We start from the raw sequence: 17,191 nt of genomic DNA, 5'->3' as shown, positions 1-17,191 counted from the left end.
TTGGTAGAAAGAAGGTACAGGCGGGATGCAAAGGGCTTTCCAAGGGTGAAGCAGGCAAAGACAAACAGTGCAGCAAGGAGCACATCTGACAAGTGACAATCTGGCACTGAGGACATGATGTGACATCGGGGTATTGAACAATTATTGAAATTCCTGCTGTTTTCATGCACTGGTCTATTTACCCGCCGATGTACCCATTGCTAGTGGTGAGCATCACAGGTACCCATCCCAGACCAGCTGGAAAATACACATATACATATATATATATATATGTGTGTGTGTGTGTGTATACACACACACATATATACTTGTGCCCTTCTCTTTCAGTTTTCCCTGGCAACCAGTCAATATGCACCAGTTGTAGCCATGCACTCATGTAAATGCTTTGCTCCCTCCAGACACAGAGATATTTGCAGGTACCTGTCCTGGAATGAATTAGCAGGGCTGGAAATTAATCCAGCAGGTACCTAAATGCCAGGCCAGGCTTTCAGCCTTGTTTTCTAAGAAGACAAACGTTTTCACCCGCAGGGTTTGGCAGTTCAGACGCCACAGGCAGTGTGAGCCTCAGGATGTGGACATTGAAAAAAAATAAAATTAGAAACACCTTCCCCATCTCACATTTGGGCTGCTGGTAGTATGTGGCTGTTCTTTTACAATTTCCTTCCTGCACAGGCAGCAATCACTAATTTTAGACTTGCTTACATGCAAAAGTCACATTTTGGGCTTGGAAACAGCTTGCTGCTTCTAAAGAAGAATCTTATCCTGTCTTGCCGGGTAACTACTACTCTGTAAATTTAAGCAACAGATCTCTTGAGGTGTTAAAAGGAAACAAATACATATACAGCACACAACAATGGCAAAATTGATCCATTTGTGAAACAGTAGTTAGAGAAACACATGTGGTGCTTAGCAAAAATTGAAAGAAAGACTATTATCTCCAGGTTTAGCAGTTCTACTGCAAAAAGTGATTTCATAATAATAAAGTGGATAACTCTAGATAGGTAATTATGTATAGGTTAGCATTTACGTTAGCTTTGTAACTTTAAAGTCTTATAAAACTTTGTCAAGTTTTGCTCTCCCTATTTTACAGGTTTGGGTTTGGTGATACACAGTCAGGGGATCCTTTTGCCTTTTAATGTGGTGGTGTTAATATCATTCTTATTCCTTGTGCTACTTGTAAATGGAGACTCCAAGCTCTGTGCAGGTGTGATGGGATTTGTGCAAGCACAGCAAGCTGTGCACGGTGTGCTGAGGTATTTTGCAGAACATCGTAAACTTCTTTCCTGCTTGTATTCCTTAAGTGTTGGGAGTGTTTCCTTTAAAAGTTGTGGGGGATCAGGGAATAGATCCATAATCCAACCTCTCCCATTTCCAGGGAGTTTCTGGTTGCTTTGGGAACATTTTGTAAATCCTGGGAAAACTTGTAAGTGATGTCACAAATGCTCTGCAGGAAGGAGACTCCAGTATTTCATTTTCTGGGTGTCAGAAAATCCACATTCCGTGTCACATGCCTAATAAATGCCATTTCACTGTGCCACATTGCGCTCTGCACAGCAAGGCTGGGGCTGCTGTGAGATGGTACACCCCTCACCCAAAGTGAAGAATCTGCCCAGTGACCAATTTGAAGAGACTCTCAATCAACCCAACAGACCATGAAGCCTTGTTCTTACCTGATGTGTTTTTTATTATTGAATAGGAAGGAAAATGCAATTGGGTTCTTCTATCACGCAGAAAAGGTTTCATGTCCTTGGTACCTGTGATATGCTGTGTGATATATAAATCCTCCTTGGTATAGTGTCTTCATTAGGAGTGATCCCAAAATATTTTATGTGCTTCTATCAGGATGTCTAAGGGATTGTTTTATCCATCTTAACTGCAATCAGCTTCAGGGATGAAATGCTCCAAATATTTAACAGGAGAGTGATTTCGAATAATAACTGAAGCATATTGCATCCTGCAAAAATCACCTCTCCTGTATTTCAGTTCTTATGGGCATAAAAGTTACACATTTTTTATGCTTGTGACAATATGAGGTAAGTTTAAAACTGTGATTTAGTGGCTAAAGCATTCCAGGCAGCTGTGAGTATTTGTAGTCAATTAAAAGGGCAAATTTCAGATCTGGAGTTTTGCTCCAGTTCTGCTGTTTGCAAACTCGAAAGCTGATAGGTGCCATGGCCATCACTTTAGGTGTTTTTGATCACAATGATTTCTTTCAAAATAATCTCTCAATGCTCTGCGGAAAGCAAGACTGTATATCCACCGACTCCTTGTTCATGGCTCTCAGGCAGGAGACCAGCTCATCGGGGACCAGTGTCTGCTCCTGGACATCACTGGCCAATGTGTGATCCCACTGGGTCCCCAGGAGGGACCCCTGTCCTCCCGGGGCTGAGCCCAGGGCCTGGCTTTGCCCGCTCCGGCTGCTGTTTAGGATGAGGTTGATCTTCTCCAGCAGACAGATCTGGTGTCCCCCTTCCTCCCCGTCCCACAGCTGGGGAACGGGGCTCGTGTAGTCTCTGAAGAAGATGCTCATCTCTGGTTCTGGGAGGGCTGCCACAGGCTGTGTTTGGTAAAAATTGGCAGCTACATACCCCAGCAGGTTCCCATCAGACACCTGTGGTTTGTAGTCACTGATGGGCTCGGGGGATGTGATGCTGGTGGGTGCGATGCTCCTGGGGCGGTCCCCATCCTTGGGGACCTCTCTGCTGGGTTTCCTTCTGGTGGCCACGTTCTTGTACTCCTCACACACCGGCACCTCCTCGATTTTCGTAATGGTGGGGTCACTGGTGTCCAAGAGCGGCTCGTGGAAACTGTGACTCATGAAATCACTCTTTTCCTGGAGGGGAAAAAAGAAAAAAAGAGTCTAATGACAAAGTGGCAAATTTTAGCAATGGGAGAGCTCTCATTAGAGCATCCCAAGGAAGAAATGGGGCAAAGACTTATTGTCTTCATCTCATTGTCACCACTAAATGAAGTGTAGCTTGAGGTAAGGTTGAAAGACCTCAGCTAAGCTGGGTTCCTGTGCACCTTGCAAATGCCTGGGAAATGTTAGATTGGATATGAGGCAAGATTTCCTTCCCAGAAAGTGCTGTTGGGCATTAGAACAGGCTGCCCAGGGCAGTGGTGGAGTCACCATCCCTGGATGGGTTGAACAGACGGAGATGAGGTTCTCAGGGACATGGGTCAGTGCCAGGGGTGGATTAACAGTTGGACTTAGTGATCTTGAGGGTCTCTTCCAACCAAAATGATCCTATGAGATGATTCCTAATCAGTTCCTGGTCCCTTAGAGCTTAATGCTCTTCCCACCCATGTTTCTCACAGCTCTGGAGCAAGCTTTAATCTCAGGGGTAGAGAAAATCTGGGAGATGATGGTGCAATTACCTGCAGTGACTTCACCACATTGCTGTTTTCCATGCGGGGAAAGTCTTCAAACAGCCATTTGGGCAAGAGCGACACAAGGGTGGCATTAATTCTTTACCAAAAAGAAAAAAATAAACCCCAAAATGTTAGTCCATTGTTTGTGCTGGGTGAAATTGTTCCCGGCAGGAGGGGACACACAAGGTCCAACAATGAAGGATGGACCTTGGAAGCCCCAGGTTTACCCCATGTGGTGGGTTTCCCTGTTTGAACTCAAGTTCTTAATCTTTCAACCTTATTCCTCTGGGTTTGATTCTGGAAGCTTAGTGACTCTAGTTAAATCCCTGATGTAAAAGTTGTCTCTATGTGAAAATGCTGCTAACCTGGGGGTGGGGGGAGTACCAAGCTGTGTGTATGAACCAGAGGAGGCATTTGTGTCCCGAACTGATGAAATCAAATACACAGCAGCAATTAAAGTTGATTTTCCTGCAGCCAAAGCTGCTGCAGAAATGAAAATCATTTGCTAGAGATGTTAATTTCACTGAGCTTTGCTGGTGCGTTGCTGTGTTCCTGGGAAAATACACTGTCCCTGTTTTTGCTGAAACCCTCATGTTTCGCAATTACATGGAGAGAAGAAGAATTAGGCTGGGTTCAGAAACTGAAAAGCACCAGGTCTGGCCTTGACAAAGGAGTGATTTTTTGTGGGTCTCTACCTTACTGCAGTGCACATAAATATCTTTTAACATAGCAATCGGATTAATGGGAGAGCATGTCCTTAGTAAGAGCAGGTTTCTGTAGTTAATTTTTAAATGTTTTGGAGGAAAGGCAAGAGTTGGAAAAGAAGAAAGAACTGAAGAAAGCAGTACCTTTTTCTGGCTGATTTTTTAAACATCAAAATTATGAGAACAACTGATAATATGACCATGCTGGCACCCAGTCCCAGGAAAACTCCAATGTCATCATCTGAAAAAGGACAGAAAGGAAAAAAGTCATTTGAGTGTCCTGGCTCCAGCCCATTTCTTGATACAAAGGGCAGATCTTTGACAAAGCAGCCATCAGCATTTCACTCATCCTTTTGCTCCTCAATTAATGAAGCAAAGCCATAACAGAAGCAAAACTAAACTCGCTGTCCCATCCGTGTGACCAGAGCGTTGCTGGTCCCCATGCAGGGGGGGACACGTCATTTGAAGAATGGTGTTTAACCATCTCCTACGCAGCTTTACCTTCCAGAAATGCTGAAGCGAATTCTTCAGCTTACATTGGTTTTGCTTTTGATTTAAGTTCAGAATGTAACCTTTACCAGAAGATGTGTAAACCAGAAGCAGAACCCAAGTTAGAAAAATGGATGGGAAATGCTTACAAACGAGTCTCATGTTCAAACTGCAAGACTGAAACAGTCTATTGCTGCATGTTAACATTATCTCCTATTTTCCTGGGTTTCTTATCTCCTACTTGCTGTAATGTACGTTATATTTTAAGTATCAGGAGAAAGTAAAACTCAAGGCGTGCTTTCCATGGGTGCTATTGAACCATGAGAGCACTACAGCCCGTCCTGCCGTGCAGCTCGTGTGCCCTGCAAGGGAAAAGTTGCTTTTCTGTCCCTGACCTCTCCGAAGTGTCAAGGAGCTTTTGCTTCCCCATCACCAGATGCTGCAGGTGCTGCTTAGGCTGAAACTTCCACTTCTGGTCAAGGAGAAAGTCTGGCTTACCAAGTCTGAGCTACTATCTTCTTACCATGGGAGATGTGGCTGGAGGTGCTGCCCAGGAGCGGCTCCTCTGCAGGGACTTAAACAGAGAGAGGCAAAAAATGTCCATAACTTCATTTACAGCACAGTAGGTAACATCTATGTCAATAAGCTATGGCTTATTTTTATTTTGTTACGATTGTTTAGAAAAATAAATAATGGTATAATGAGAAAAATAAATCCCCCAAAGTAATTAGTAGCTCCAGCTCTGGCTGGATTCTACACAATCTCCTAGTTCTCAGAGATCCAATTACATGAGACATTGATGAACATGTAACACCAATTACAAAACATCTTCCATGTATATCACTCCCCTCAGCACCTGAAACAAGAATTTAGTCTTCCTGAGGAGCTGTATATAGTTTTTCATGAGCACCTACAGATTATTTCCCAGAGTGTCTGAACCTCCCTGACTGAATTTTCTAATAATATCATAGAATCATTTTGGTTGGAAGAGATCATCAAGATCATCGAGTCCTACGATTAACCTAACAGCGACACTACCCCATGACCCTGAGAACCTCATCTCTTGTCTGTTCAGCCTCTCCAGGGATGGTGACTCCACCACTGCCCTGGGCTGCCTGTTCCAATAATTTGTTTCCATTTCTTGGGAAAAATTGGAATAATTGCCCTTCTCAAAGCCATGAGGGTGCCAAATAGAAATACAGAGCCAGTTCTTCATAGGGAAAGTATCTGAGCAGCTTCAAATAACCCATCTAAAATTGTGTCACGGTGTGGGATGGTGAATGAATTGCATTCTCAGGTCTCACCATGGCCTGCAGCTACAGCCAGTTCTGTCAGGGCACTGGGAGCAATAACAGCTCTTAACAGCCCTGACCAGCCTCACCTGGGACCTCCAACCACACTCCTGTCCAGCAGCTCTATTTAAGCTCAGCCCTAGGCCTTCAGCCTGGGCTTGGGTTATGCTAGAGTTCTGGAGGTCCTAAACCTTGATCAAGGTCTGGCTTAATGATGTGACCACTGTGTGACCAGGGCTTACCTTGGCTGGAGCTTGGTTTGCTGACTCCGTCAGGGTAGACTGCATATACTGACACGTTGATGGGACCTCCTGCCAACTCCTCTTCTGAAAAGAAGCAGTTAAATTGCCTTTAAAATGTACTTGTAAGATGCAGTGAAAGCTTTAGGCTTGCTCAAGGGTTGAGTGGTGGAAGTGGATGGAGGTGCGGGGCCTTCCCCAGCTCTGAGACCACCCATGGGAAAGCCACTACATGAGCTGGTCCCAAAAACACATGTGGAGGAGCAAAAATCTGGTCAGGTCAGGAAGTACCCAAAGCCCAGTAAGTACCAGAATTAATGTGGAAAGCAGAATGGGGTGGGATGAGTCCTGAGATGCTCAGGATGTGTTGGTGAGGACCTGTTGGCTTGTGTCTCTGGACATGGCAGGAGGAGAGGTGCTAAAGCCTTGGGGCATCAAGTGTTGTCCCTTCTCTCTCTGCATCCTTTGAATACCCACGTTCATCTCCTGCACTTGGACAGACCTCTGCAGGTTATGTTTGGACAAGGGGTGATGGTTTTAAACTAAAGGAGGGAGATTCAGGCTGGACATGAGGGAGAAACTGTTGCCCCTGAGGGTGGTGAGAGCCTGGCCCAGGTTGGCAAAAGAGGTGGTGGATGAACCATCCCTGGAGACATCCCAGGCCAGGCTGGACGGGGCTCTGAGCAACCTGAGCTGGTGAAGATGTCCCTGCTCATGGCAGGGGTGGCACTGGGGGAGCTGGGAAGGTCCCTCCAACCCAAAGTGTTCTCTGATTCTACGAGGTCTAGCATGGCTTCCCTGCCTGCCAGTTCACTTGTCACTTCATCCTCTTTCCCTGCCCATTTTTTCCCTGTGACCTCCCCTGGGGGACCAAATCACCCCAACTCCCCTCTCGTCTCCTATCACTTCACTCCTCCTTGCTCCTGAAGGGCTCATCATAATCCCACTCCCCAAAAACAAGTGGGCAGGTGCTCAATTTCAAATGAAACTCTGCCTTTATATTGTATTTAGCTTTATAATATCCCGATGAACTGCACCAAATAGCAAAAGGACTCCTGGACTGTCTCACCTGTGATATCCTTGTGTGTTTCCTGGGATGAGACTTTCTTCCAAAAATACTGTTCCTCGTGGTTATACTGGGAGGTGGAAACCCATTCCACTATGAACCAGAGCGGGGACCTCCTGCTGCGCCGCGGGGGCTGCCAGGTCACCAAGACCCCGCTCCGGTTCTGGGGCTTGACCTCCACGGCCACTGGTGCCGGGAACTCTGCAGAGAGAGATGGTGAAGGGACTGTCACCCAACGTCATCCTGGACGGGCAGGAGACCGGGAACGGTCAGGTAAGAACAGGCAAAGGTGCCTTTCCTGAAAGTGTTTAAGGGCTGACGGGGGAACAAGAAATTCTAGAATGTGCTAGGTGTTTATATATATATGTGTATATATATATATATATATGTATATCTAATATTTATCAAAATCTATATTTATAGATATATATCTGTGCTCACATACACATATCACAAAAGCACATCTTCAGCTTTGTCATGTCTCATCTGAAATGCTTTACCTGTCATTTCTTACAAGAAAGGTGCGTGATTCTGATAAGTATAAGAGATTACATAATTTTTTCCACCTTGTTTCTCTTTAGTTTCTTTTTACTCATGTATTTGTCTGCCATCTGAAGGGGACTTTCCCCCTCCTTTGCTTATTAAAAGAGACATTTTTTTCAACAATAGGAAAGTGTGGTTGTGGGGAAAACCACAACCTACAGTACAGGGAAACTAAAGTGGCCCAGAAAGTGATTTTTTTTCCTCTTTTTCCATTTGCAGGGGCCCAGCTCACAGCTGGGACTGTCTCCCTCCCTGGCAGAGGCAGCAGGAGATATTTTTGGGGAACATGGAGCAGAGGAGCATCCACTGCACAGCACAACCCTGCCAGCAGGTAGGACAAACTTATTTTTAAGCTTGTTGCTGCAGTGTTCGGAGGCCAAGGGCTGAGTGAGATACATGGCCGTGGAGCATCTGCATCTCCAGGGGATGCTGACCTTGTCTGGAGGACGTTGTGTTCCCTTGGCAGAGAGGGCAGAGCTACGCTGGGTATTTTTGCTTGCTTTAGCACAAGCTAGAATATTTTTCCTCCAAACCTGATAAAATCGGATTTCTAAGGTTGTGGTTGGTGCATGCAACATCCTACCTTCCTGGCTGCTGGTACCCTGGCCGAGGGTGATGGTGGCAGGGCTGGAAGCCCCCCGGGTGTTGTGCGCAGTGACATGGAGGGTGTGGGTCCCCAGGGGCAGCAGGAGGCTGCACGCTGTGCTGGATGTGTTGCAGAGAAGCTGTGTCCCCCCAGGGCTCTCGGTGACCACAGTGTAGCTCAGGATCCTCCCGCGGGCATCCTGGGGTGACAGGGGCTGTGAAGGGCAAGATGGACAGCTGTGGGGTCTGACACTGAGCCACCCCAGTGCAGGGTAAATGTCCCCTTGGCTGGGTGACACATGGATGGAGTTTGCAAGGATGGAGAGGTTTTGACCCAAGGACATGTTGGGGTCTCACCTTCAGTACTTAAACCTTTCTGTACTTTAAACAGGCCAATGAGAAAGACGGGGACAGAGATTTTAGCAGGGCCCGTTGCGACAGGACAAGGGGTGATGGTTTTAAACTAATGGAGGGGAGACATGGAGATGGGGAAGAAATTTTTGACACCAGGGGAGGTTTAGATTGGATATTAGGAAAAAATTCTTCCCAGAAAGGGCTGTTGGGCATTGCAACAGGCTGCCCAGGGCAGTGATGGAGTCACCATCCCTGGAGGGGCTTAAAAGGCGTTTAGATGAGGTTCTTATGGATATGGTTTAGTGCTAGGGTTAGGTTATGCTTGGACTCAATGATCCTGAAGGTCTCTTCCAACTGAAATGATTCTATGACGCTGAGGGTGGTGAGAGACTGTCCCAGGTTGCCAGAGAGGTGGTGGATGAACCATCCCTGGAGACATCCCAGGCCAGGCTGGACGGGGCTCTGAGCAACCTGAGCTGGTGAAGATGTCCCTGCTCATGGGACACTGGGGGAGCTGGGAAGGTCCCTTCAACACAAACCCTTCTATGACTCTTTCCCCCATCAATTTGCTCTTTCAGAAGTGCATTGCTTTCTGCCGCCTCTTGGTGGCTGCTCAAGTCAGTGAGGAGCAGAGTACATGAAAATTTCACAGGAGCTGCCAAAAAAACCCAAGAGCCTTTACCTTGATCAAGACCGTCACCTCGTGGCTGCCATTGGGGAACGCCGGGCCCAGGCGCCGCCAGACGTCGGGTGCCACGGCCGGGGCTGTGGGAGGAAGCGTGGGAGTGGGAACGGGCTCCTGGAGGGGAACCGGCCCGGGCTCCCACACATGAACACGGCTCCCACTCATGCTTGGGGGTCCCACCCACCCGCAGCCTTGCAGGGGGCTGGTTCCATGGGGCAGATGGCAGCACCAAAGCCCGGTGGCAGGCTGGCCGCTGCACAGCTCTGCCACTGCGGGCAGGAAACTGGCCAGACTGCAAACAGCTGCTCTTTTAGGGCAAGCATGTCCTTGGCTTCCTCACTGCAGCTGAGACGTGAGCAAGAGCATCGCTCCTCAGCGTCTCATCCCGCTGCAGGATGGGGTGACTGAGCCAGCTGTGCCTGAACTCATCCCAGTGTTAGTAACTGGGGGGCAGAGGGGGAAATGTGACCTGAGAGGACACAGATTTGTGGCTGATGAGGCAAGGGATGATGGCTTTAAACTGAAGGAAGGGAGATTCAGGCTAGGCATGAGGAAGAAGAGCTGCCAGCTTGTGACAGCGCTCAGCCCTTGGCTGTCGCATGGGGGCGGCAGTGCTGCCTCCTGGGGCACAGAATCTTGCCAGAGGAGCCTGAGGTTGGATCTGGGGAACAATTTCTTCCTCAAAGGGCTGTTGGGCGTTGGAACAAGCTGCCCAGGGCAGTGGTGGAGTCACCATCCCTGGAGGGGTTGAACAGACAAGAGATGAGGTTCTCAGGGATGCGTACAGGCAAACGCAGCCAAAAGCAGCATGGAGGTCTGAGCTCACTTGCCTCGGGGGTGCTGTAGAGAAAGGGGGTGCTCCAGGCGCTCCAGGGGCTGTTGGGGGGGCTGAGCCGGCACCGGACCTGGAACACGTACCGGGTGTAACTCTGCAGGTTGTGCCGCGAGAGGGGCTCGGGCTGCGCCTCATTGTCCCACGCCTCCACCTGCAAGGGACCGGGGTGCTGAGGGGAGCGGGACAAGCCAGCCCTCCACAGAGTCTCTGCCTTCCCCATTTGCGGGGTTGGGGATGGGCAGGGTCCTCCTCAAACCATGGAGCTGACTGAGCCTCGGGGTGCATCCTGCCAAGGGGGTCCCCATCCCTGCCATGTCCCCCGTGATGTTCCAGCATGGGTTTGAGACTGATGCTGTTGCAAGACCTGGTGCACACACAGTCCCCTCTGCTAATGCACCAGGGAAGCTGGAGGGTGCAGAGTGAGCCCTGGCCCAGCATCGCACTGGGATTCTGACACCTCGGTAATTTGAGGGTTCTGGGGGTGGTAGGGAGGTTTCCAAAAGGGACCCTGGTGGAGCTTCCCCAGGGTGTTGTGTCTGCGAGCATGCGGAGGCAATGGATGCAGCACGTGGGCACTGAGCATCCCCAGACACTGTTTTTGCCTTGTCCTTGCTGAGCCAGATAACGTCTAGAAATATTTTGAATTTTACCCTTTTGCTTAAAAAAGCAGAGATAACACTACCCAAAAGGCTGTCTGCCTCCTCAGAGGACATCATCCGTCCTGCCCCACCAAAAATGGGGGGCTGTCCATGGCTGGGGTGGGTTTTGAACGACCCCGAATGTTCACATTGGTTGTTAGGGGCCTCCAGCAGGACCAGGACTGGCACGTTTCTTTACGGGGGGCAGCTCACACAGGGTCTGCATTTTGGGGATGGAGGTTTTGAGGGGTCCCGTGCTGTCTCACATGCCATGCTGGGGTGTCCATGGCTTTGTGTCGCTCCTCGCAGCACACGTTCTCCAGCAGCGTCTGCCTCCTCCAGCGGATGGTGGTGATGGGAGGTGACGTGTCTGTCGTCTCGGCACCAATGACGAGGGGTAGAGCAGGGATCACTGTGGGGAGAGCCCAGACAGCATAGGTGGGGGCTGGCACACCTCAGGGGGCTGCCTTGTGTGTGAGCCCCACCACCCATGAATGTTCCTAATGCAGCACCTCAGGGCAGTGCACACAGCCATGCACAGACCCTGCCCATGGTGCAGCTCATGGATAGACAGACAGACGGATGTAGGGACAGACGTACCAAGCTCCTGCAGGTTGAGGTGCTGTGGGGCTGAGCGAGCAGCACCCAGCGTGTTGTTGGCTCGAACCCACACCAAGTAGCGGCTCCCACTGCTCAGCTCGCTCAGCGGCACTGGTGAACCCGCGGGGAAGACAGCATCCTCCTCAGTATCCCCCGCTGCTTCTGTCCCCATGCTGAGAATGATAAAATCACGGTTTGGGTTGGAGGGCCCTTCCCGGCTCCCCCAGTGCCCCCCCTGCCATGAGCAGGGACATCTTCACCAGCTCAGGTTGCTTAGAGCCCCATCCAGCCTGGCCTGGGATGTCTCCAGGGATGGGGCATCCACCACCTCTTTGGGAACCTGGGCCAGGCTCTCAGCACCCTCAAGTCCCGCTCAGAGCCCATCCAGCCTCACGCACCCAATGGAAAGGCAACCCCAGCTCTTGAGGGGTCACGGCTCATGACTGGGGCACAGTCACCTCCAAATGCGGAGTGTGACACTCCCAAAGCAAACTAGAAAGTGATTGTGTTCGGCTCCTGACCTTTCTGTTGGGCATTTGCATTTTCACTGCAGGAAGGGAACTTTCTCAGCTCTTCCTGGCTGCACGGTTCAAAGTTTGAACCGAAGCAAATGAAGACAGGCGGTTAATCACTTCTCTTCACAAAGCCTACATATGACGGGATTTAGTGTGTTTACTTTAATAACTGACTCAGACTGACTCTGAGAGCCTGCCAGGCTGGTGTCAGAGGTGGCGGAAAGCATCACGGGCCAGTAGGAAGGGCTGCTTTGGGTTCAAGCTTCTGTACCATGCTAGAGTTTTCATTTTGGGGTTTGGGCTGCACCTCTGCGTGGCCTTTAGCTTGAAGCAGTCAATGCATCTGCAAAAAATGCACAGCTGCAACGCCTTGCGACGTGATGCAGCCTTTGCTGGGCCACTGATAGCACTGAACGTGCACGGTCCATCCTGCAGAGTCAACCCCGTGGTTTAACGTGCGGTTTGCAAACAGGAGGCCAGGAAGACGTGAGCTTTAGAAAGCGTAACTAGGGCACAGCAGCCCTGCTGTCACCCAGCTTTGTGGCCGCTGTGTCTCAGCCACATGCCATGTGCTGGCTCTGCTGGTTACCGTGCTCCCCCCTGGCTCCAGGGGGACCGGGATAATATAAATAAAATATAATACATAAAATAATATAAAAATATAAAGAAACCCCCCAGTTTAATCCCTGTATCAGTATTATACTGTTAACATGAAGTCCCTATTAGTTTCCTTTCTTTCAGTGATTTCTTTAATTCCAACTTTAATGTGGATAAATGTAGTAGTTTCACCTAAGCTGAAGTTCATATTAATGAATATACTTGCTTCTAAACGTTCTCGGCATCGTGAAGTTAGAAGCAATTTAAATATTTTGCGTAACAGGGGCTCTAAAATTGCAAACTAGTAGATGTGCCAGCATTGAACCTCAATTTGTGTTGAATGTTATTAAAAGCTTTCCAGACAAAAGCCACCATTTTCTGTCAAGATCAGGCATCATCCTTCCAACAGCTGTATATGTATCAAGATTGCTAACGGCTGGACTCGATGATCTTAAAGGCCTTTCCCAAGCAAACTGGTTCTATGGTTTGTCGCATCCCCCCGTCCCTTACCTGCGCAGGTGGAGGCTGTAGTTGGTGTGCAGGTGTGTCGGCCGCCCTGTGTCCCACGTACACACCAGGACCCCCGAGTGCTCACGGATGCTGCAGCTCAGGTTGCTGGGTGGGTCTGGAGGGTCTGTGGGGGCAAGGTCAGGCAGCACATATGGGCACCTCCCCAAAATCCCCCCCGACCTCCTTTGTGCTGGCAGCTTAACAAAAATCCCTGACACCCCATCGCCACGAGGGGTACTCACAGCCAGCCAGGAGTTGGGTGCCACACACCAGCCGGTGCTTTTGGCTGTTGGGACAACGCGCTAAGCAGATGACGGTCCTGAAGGGCACCTGGATGTCGTGCAGCCACAGCTGGACGGTGCTGCTGTTGAGGGGGTGCAGGAGACCCTCGGGCTGGCTGTAGTTGAGGAGGATGAGGAACTTGGCCCCGGGACAGCCAAGGGTGGAGCGGCAGTTGATGGAGACGTTGGAGCCCATCAGCACCACCGGTGCAGGCTCGATCCAGACGTGCCCGAAGCACTTGATGGTTGAGACACCTGCACCAACAGTGGCTCCGGGTGGGTGTCCCGTGGGAGGAGATGGTGCCCACGGCTGCACCGGTGGCTGCTTTGCTGGGATGTGTGCAGCAGCATGGCAAAACCCCATGTTGGGGGTCTGCCAGTGCCCCCTGGCCCCCCAGGACAGGGAAAAACCCCCTTTGCCTTCAGCACCTCATGACTCATCCCCTCAGAGCGCAAACAGCTTGTTTCACCCATTTTAGCTTTTTGCTCTAATGCTTAAATGACTGCAAGGAAATAACCCATCGTCTCAAGAGCTCTGATCCCCTGAGATTAGGGCGGCAGCCCCCGCGCAGAGGCACCGCTGCTCCTCGCTATCAGATCGGGGCTCTGCGCTGGTAAACCCAGCTCACAGCTAGTATCAGCTCGATCTGACTTTCCTGGAAAGGGCGCAGCTCTGTGCTGGGTTCGGTGTGTGGAGGCAGGATCGCACATCGCGCCCCAGCTGCTGAAATGCTCCAAGCTGGCTGGATGCAGCTCTGGGGGTGCAAGCAGGGAGGAGAGGGTGCGCAGGAGCCCCCCACCATGCTAGTGAAGCACTCCCCACAAAATCCATAGCTGCAACCCTATAATATTCCTACTCCCGCTCTGATTCCCCATCAGGGCTGGGGTGTTTGAGGCGGTGGCCAGTGAGGGTGGTGCCATGGTGGTCATGCCCTGCTGTGTGGCCACTTACCTTTGCACAGGCAGCAGAGCAGGATGTGGAGCGCCAAAGCCTCGCCGGACCCTGTCATGGCCTGGGCTGCGGCCGCTGCCCACGCAGGGCATCGTCTGCGGGGAGAAAATGGGTGAGATGTCCCACTGGCATCACTGCTGCCCGACAGGCTTTGTCTGTCCTTGCCATAGGGTGCTCAGGGCAAGTGACAATGGGGGTGCTCAGGGACCACCCCAAGGTGGCAGTGGGGATGCTCAGGGACCACCCCAGCGTGACAGTGGGGATGCAGGGTGAGGCTTCTATTGGGCATTTGGGTCAGATCAGGTCGTGCTGCAGCAGGAGCACAGAGGGACAAGCATTTTGAGTGACAGACACACCATAGACAGAGCCCAGTGTCCAACCCCGGTGTGCCTCATTAACCTCGTTTAGGTGTTCCTGCTCCAGCAGGGGGATTGGACTAGATGATCTTTTGAGATTCCTTCCAATCCCTAACATTCTGTGATTCTGCGCATCTCCTAGGCCGTCCTTGGAGATACTCAGACCCAACCAGACACAGTTTCATGGGACAGAAAATTCCCCTGTTTCCATAAAATCTTTCCCAACCCCTTCCTTTGACAGGTCCTGCCCGACGCAAGCAACGGCTCTTCCAGGCAGCGTCGCCCCCTGAGACAGTCCCCAAATCCCAGGCAAGGGCTTTGGCCCCTCTCCAAGGAGCTGTGTCTGCATCCTACAGTCCTGCCTGAATTTTCCCCTGCTCAGTTTGCCTTATTCCCCAGCCTCTTTGGCTCCATGCCCCCAGGCAAACCCCCCCACCAGAGGGGAAGCTCAGTGTCATGAGCCCTGTGGGGTTCAGGGTACCGGGCTTGGGGTGTGGGGTACAAGGTACACGGCTGGGACCGCTTTGCAGCAGCCAGGGCACAGACCATCAGTGTGCAAAGAAATGCAGTTCCTGGCGGAAAATTGCTCTTTTCCATCAAAAGCATCCCCCTGGAAGCACAGCCCACCCGAGCTCCCCCAAATTTTGGGGTGATGCCAGCCTCCCCCAAGCCCCTGTCACCCCGTTCCCATCTTTGGGGTGTCTGGGCTGCATTACACCCTGCTCACGGGCACCAGGTGGAAAAACAAGCAAAGCCCTGCACTTCCACATCTTTCTTTTTGAGCCAGCAACAATTAAAATAACCCTGCACAAAATCTGATGTTAGAAATGTGAAGTTTTCCCTTGAACCAGAATCCACTATAAAAGCTTCAAAATGATGGTTTTCAGCCCAAACCAGGCTCCCAGGCTAATGCTTTTGTGTTTCTCCTGCCGTGAGAGCTGACCTGGTTTGGTTTAAGGGCTGTTCAAGTTTTCGTAATGAGTCAAATATCAAGTGCCTTTCTATTACCTGACCCACTAAGAGAACTTGAAGGCCTCCCACTTGCTTGCAAACCTTCTGCAAATTAGAAAAAAATAAAGAAAAAACACTCGTGGACTATGAAAAGAGCTGAAAATATAATAAATCTGCCTGTCTGACAGCTGTAAGAGGAGATTGCAGTGAGGAAAGGCATTTGCACTTTTATTTCAATTTACAGGCATTTGCAAACTCCAAAGCCAGGAAGAACGAGACTATCCTCCTTGTCAAGAGATCCTGGTCTTTGACCTCATCTCTGGTGAAAATTCTCCTTGTACATTAGCGCTAAAGAAACGCGAAGCAAATAAAGAAGGAAAAAGCCTTCCCGGCTGTGCAAGCCCGAACCGTGCGAACATGTGCCAGGAGCGGCTCGGGCATGTAAGCAGCAGCTGAGAAACATGAGCTGGGTCATTTGTTTTTTGCTTTAAATGCGGGTGGGATCTGGGCAGAGCTTTGAGGGGGTCCTTACCTTGCCAGTCGTCAGGACATGCGGTGCTGGGCCCCCTCTGTCCGCTGCTACAGCCGGGGCTGCTGAACGCAGCGAGAAGCATCAGCGACTGTCAGCAAACCTGACCTAGATCTCTGCAGTGAGAACAACTGAGTTTCCAGTCTGAGTCAGTCCATGGGAAAACCCAGCATCCCTTAACGGAGCAGCCTCGGGGGGGCTTGTCTTCTTCAGTCTGCAAGTTGTGGCAGGATTTGGAGGCACCCTGGTGGATGTAAATCCAGCCTGAATAGATTTTTGTGGTCACATTGCTGCATGGGAAGCAACAGCAGAGAGTCCTGGGGGGCTGGGCTGAGCTCCCCCAGCAAAAAAACAACGTTTGTGTCCTAACCCCAATGAAAAAGCCCTCAAGGACTGAGGTGGTTTTCATGGGGACCAAGTGTCACCCCTCAGTCCCCAACTCGCTCTGGGCTGCGAGTCCCCAGGGCTGGAGGGCACAGGGGATTTGGGCTGCCCCAGTGCTCCCCGTCCCATCGCTGCACCCCCCTGCTGCAGAGCCCAGGGCTCCCTTTTTCATGTCGATTGAAGAGTTAAACCTCAAAAACAGTGTTAACCTCATTAGACACTGCAACCACAGGAAATACCGCACTGCTTGCCTGCCTTGGCCCTCCCAAAATAACCCCATGGGGGAACATAATTTCCAGCCCCCTCAGGGCAAGGCAGATCCTTCCTCTGCAGCAAGTCCTGGCTGAGGTGGGTTTTGGCTGATCCATGGTTGGGTTTTTTTTGTGAAAGTGAAGGGTGGGTGAAAGCGGGAGCATCAACCTTGTGGGAGTGAAATCTCGCTGTATGCTGAAACTCTAATGTATAGTTATAGTAACATATATAATGCATCTGTATGTATAGTTATACACACACCAAGATGGGGAGGGCTTTAGTGGGGATTTTAGTTTTTGTGCATTATGGGTGTATTTAATGAATTATGTAATGAAAGTATTGATATTGATCTAGCAAAAAACATGTTTTCAGGGGGTTTCAAGCATGTAGATCTGGATCCAGGCCAAGCATCTGGATCTGGGGTGGCACTGTGGGTGTGTGCATCTGGAGCCGGGACAGCGC

At 50.4% G+C, this 17,191-nt stretch overlaps 1 protein-coding gene across 1 annotated transcript; it reads right to left on the bottom strand.

The window, feature by feature from the left end:
- Positions 1-2,212: 2,212 nt before the first annotated feature.
- On the bottom strand, positions 2,213-14,330 carry IL23R (interleukin 23 receptor; the record flags this gene model as incomplete). The annotated part of the gene is made up of 14 exons (XM_080348798.1): positions 14,258-14,330; positions 13,267-13,560; positions 13,025-13,148; positions 11,403-11,575; positions 11,069-11,214; positions 10,156-10,315; positions 9,327-9,409; positions 8,289-8,505; positions 7,166-7,363; positions 6,100-6,183; positions 5,089-5,139; positions 4,221-4,317; positions 3,379-3,469; positions 2,213-2,833 (listed from the first exon to the last, which is right to left on the bottom strand). The coding sequence occupies exons 1-14, from the start codon at positions 14,313-14,315 to the stop codon at positions 2,213-2,215; spliced, it is 2,397 nt and encodes a 798-aa protein (XP_080204924.1). The 5' UTR covers positions 14,316-14,330.
- Positions 14,331-17,191: the final 2,861 nt, after the last annotated feature.

Source organism: Nesoenas mayeri (genome assembly GCF_963082525.1).
Source record: "Nesoenas mayeri genome assembly, chromosome: 8".
Classification (NCBI taxonomy): Eukaryota; Metazoa; Chordata; class Aves; order Columbiformes; family Columbidae; genus Nesoenas; species Nesoenas mayeri.
Note: the sequence above shows the minus strand (reverse complement) of the source record. Positions and strands in the feature narration are given on the sequence as shown.